Source organism: Arachis ipaensis, chromosome B05 (assembly GCF_000816755.2).
Source record: "Arachis ipaensis cultivar K30076 chromosome B05, Araip1.1, whole genome shotgun sequence".
Lineage (NCBI taxonomy): Eukaryota > Viridiplantae > Streptophyta > Magnoliopsida > Fabales > Fabaceae > Arachis > Arachis ipaensis.
In genome coordinates, this window is record NC_029789.2 from 1810720 (window position 1) to 1812143 (window position 1424).

Here is a 1424-nt window from a genome sequence, read left to right on the forward strand (position 1 = left end):
ACCCATAAAGATGGATCAGGGTTCAACTTTTTATTCCTCACGAATAAGAGTGAAGTGAATTCTACGCGAATTATTGTAAAATAAAACCGAATCAAGTAAGACAAAAATCCATTCTTATTCGCTTAATTGTCACCCCTACATATTCCACGTATGTTTTTTCTCTGTCAAAAGGTTTTTCTCTCTAAATTGCACTATCAAGACTCTCTCTCTACACATTTTCTTTCTTCATCTCGTTTGGTAGGACCACTCTTATATATAGCCCTCAGTAGCATTCATCTGGTTGCATTTCCAGCCACTTTCTATAAGGCTGTCTTTGTTTATTATTTGAAAATAAACAAGATCAATACGAAACACAAATTTGTAATATCGAAAAATCTATTATAAAAACCTAATACTATTTCTAATTTTTAACAAAGGATAACATTATGTATTTAGCTTTCAGATATTGACACTTTAAAATTGAATAAACAAAAAATTTAGATAAAAATTACCAAACTATTTAAATACACTGATAATCTTTTAATCTTACAAGTTAGAACTATCCATTATGGCTTCTTATTTCCGAAATTTTTGTTCATTGAGAACGTATACTTATTGAGTAATACTATATATACACTAAAATCAGTCACAATATAAAATACATATTAAAATATAAATACACACTGAAAATAAATTAAATTATACATATATTTATACACAAATATATTAGTGACTAATTTTAATAACTAATTTTAATGTACAAATAATATTTTTAATAATTATTTCACACAAATACACTGATATGTTCTAAAAGTAATTCGGATAAGGTAAAATAATAAAGTAAGATATCTTTTTTTTAGTACTGGGAACATGGCGTACAAAAGTAAAACGAATTTAATGTGAATGCATTATATTCATCAATTTCTATTCGGATTTTTCATATTCGTAAACCGCGTACCTAACTAAGACGTCAGTTTCGTGTTACTTTACCTTTTCTCATTTTTTCCTTTTGTACAAACAAAATACAAGTGTTCTAATAAAGATAAAGATAATAAAAGAAAAAATAGATAAAGATAGTAATAAAATAAACTTGTGTTTACACTGCTCACTGTGCACTTCATCAATGCCTCAATGGCACTGTTATTTCGTCTTAGTTTTATTTCATGTGATATTTTTGGTACGTGTGGACATGGTTTTTAAGAACCTTGTGGACTTGGTCTAAATGTTGTGGTGGGGCTACTCAATTATGATACCAACTATTCAATCAGAAAATTTATGGTTTAATTCTTCAAGACGTACACATGAATATCTGATTTTACTATTTTAATTTTTTAGAGAAATAATTTTTTTTAAGTAAAAAAGATGAAGACAGTTGAAATATTTCCGTGATTTTTATCTTGAAATAATTATTGTCAAATAAAGCCTTAAAAACTATACTAATGTTT

General features: G+C 26.8%; 1 protein-coding gene across 1 annotated transcript in view; it reads right to left on the reverse strand.

Moving 5' to 3' along the window:
• The window catches only part of LOC107642384, a 5707-nt gene continuing 4815 nt past the window's right edge, over window positions 533-1424 (reverse strand). The window contains exons 3-4 of the mRNA XM_016345719.2: window positions 755-778; window positions 533-587 (exon numbers count right to left, since the gene is read on the reverse strand). Coding sequence (XP_016201205.2) covers window position 778 — 1 coding nt within the window. The 3' untranslated portion in view covers window positions 533-587; window positions 755-777. The remainder of the gene's footprint in view (window positions 588-754; window positions 779-1424) is intronic.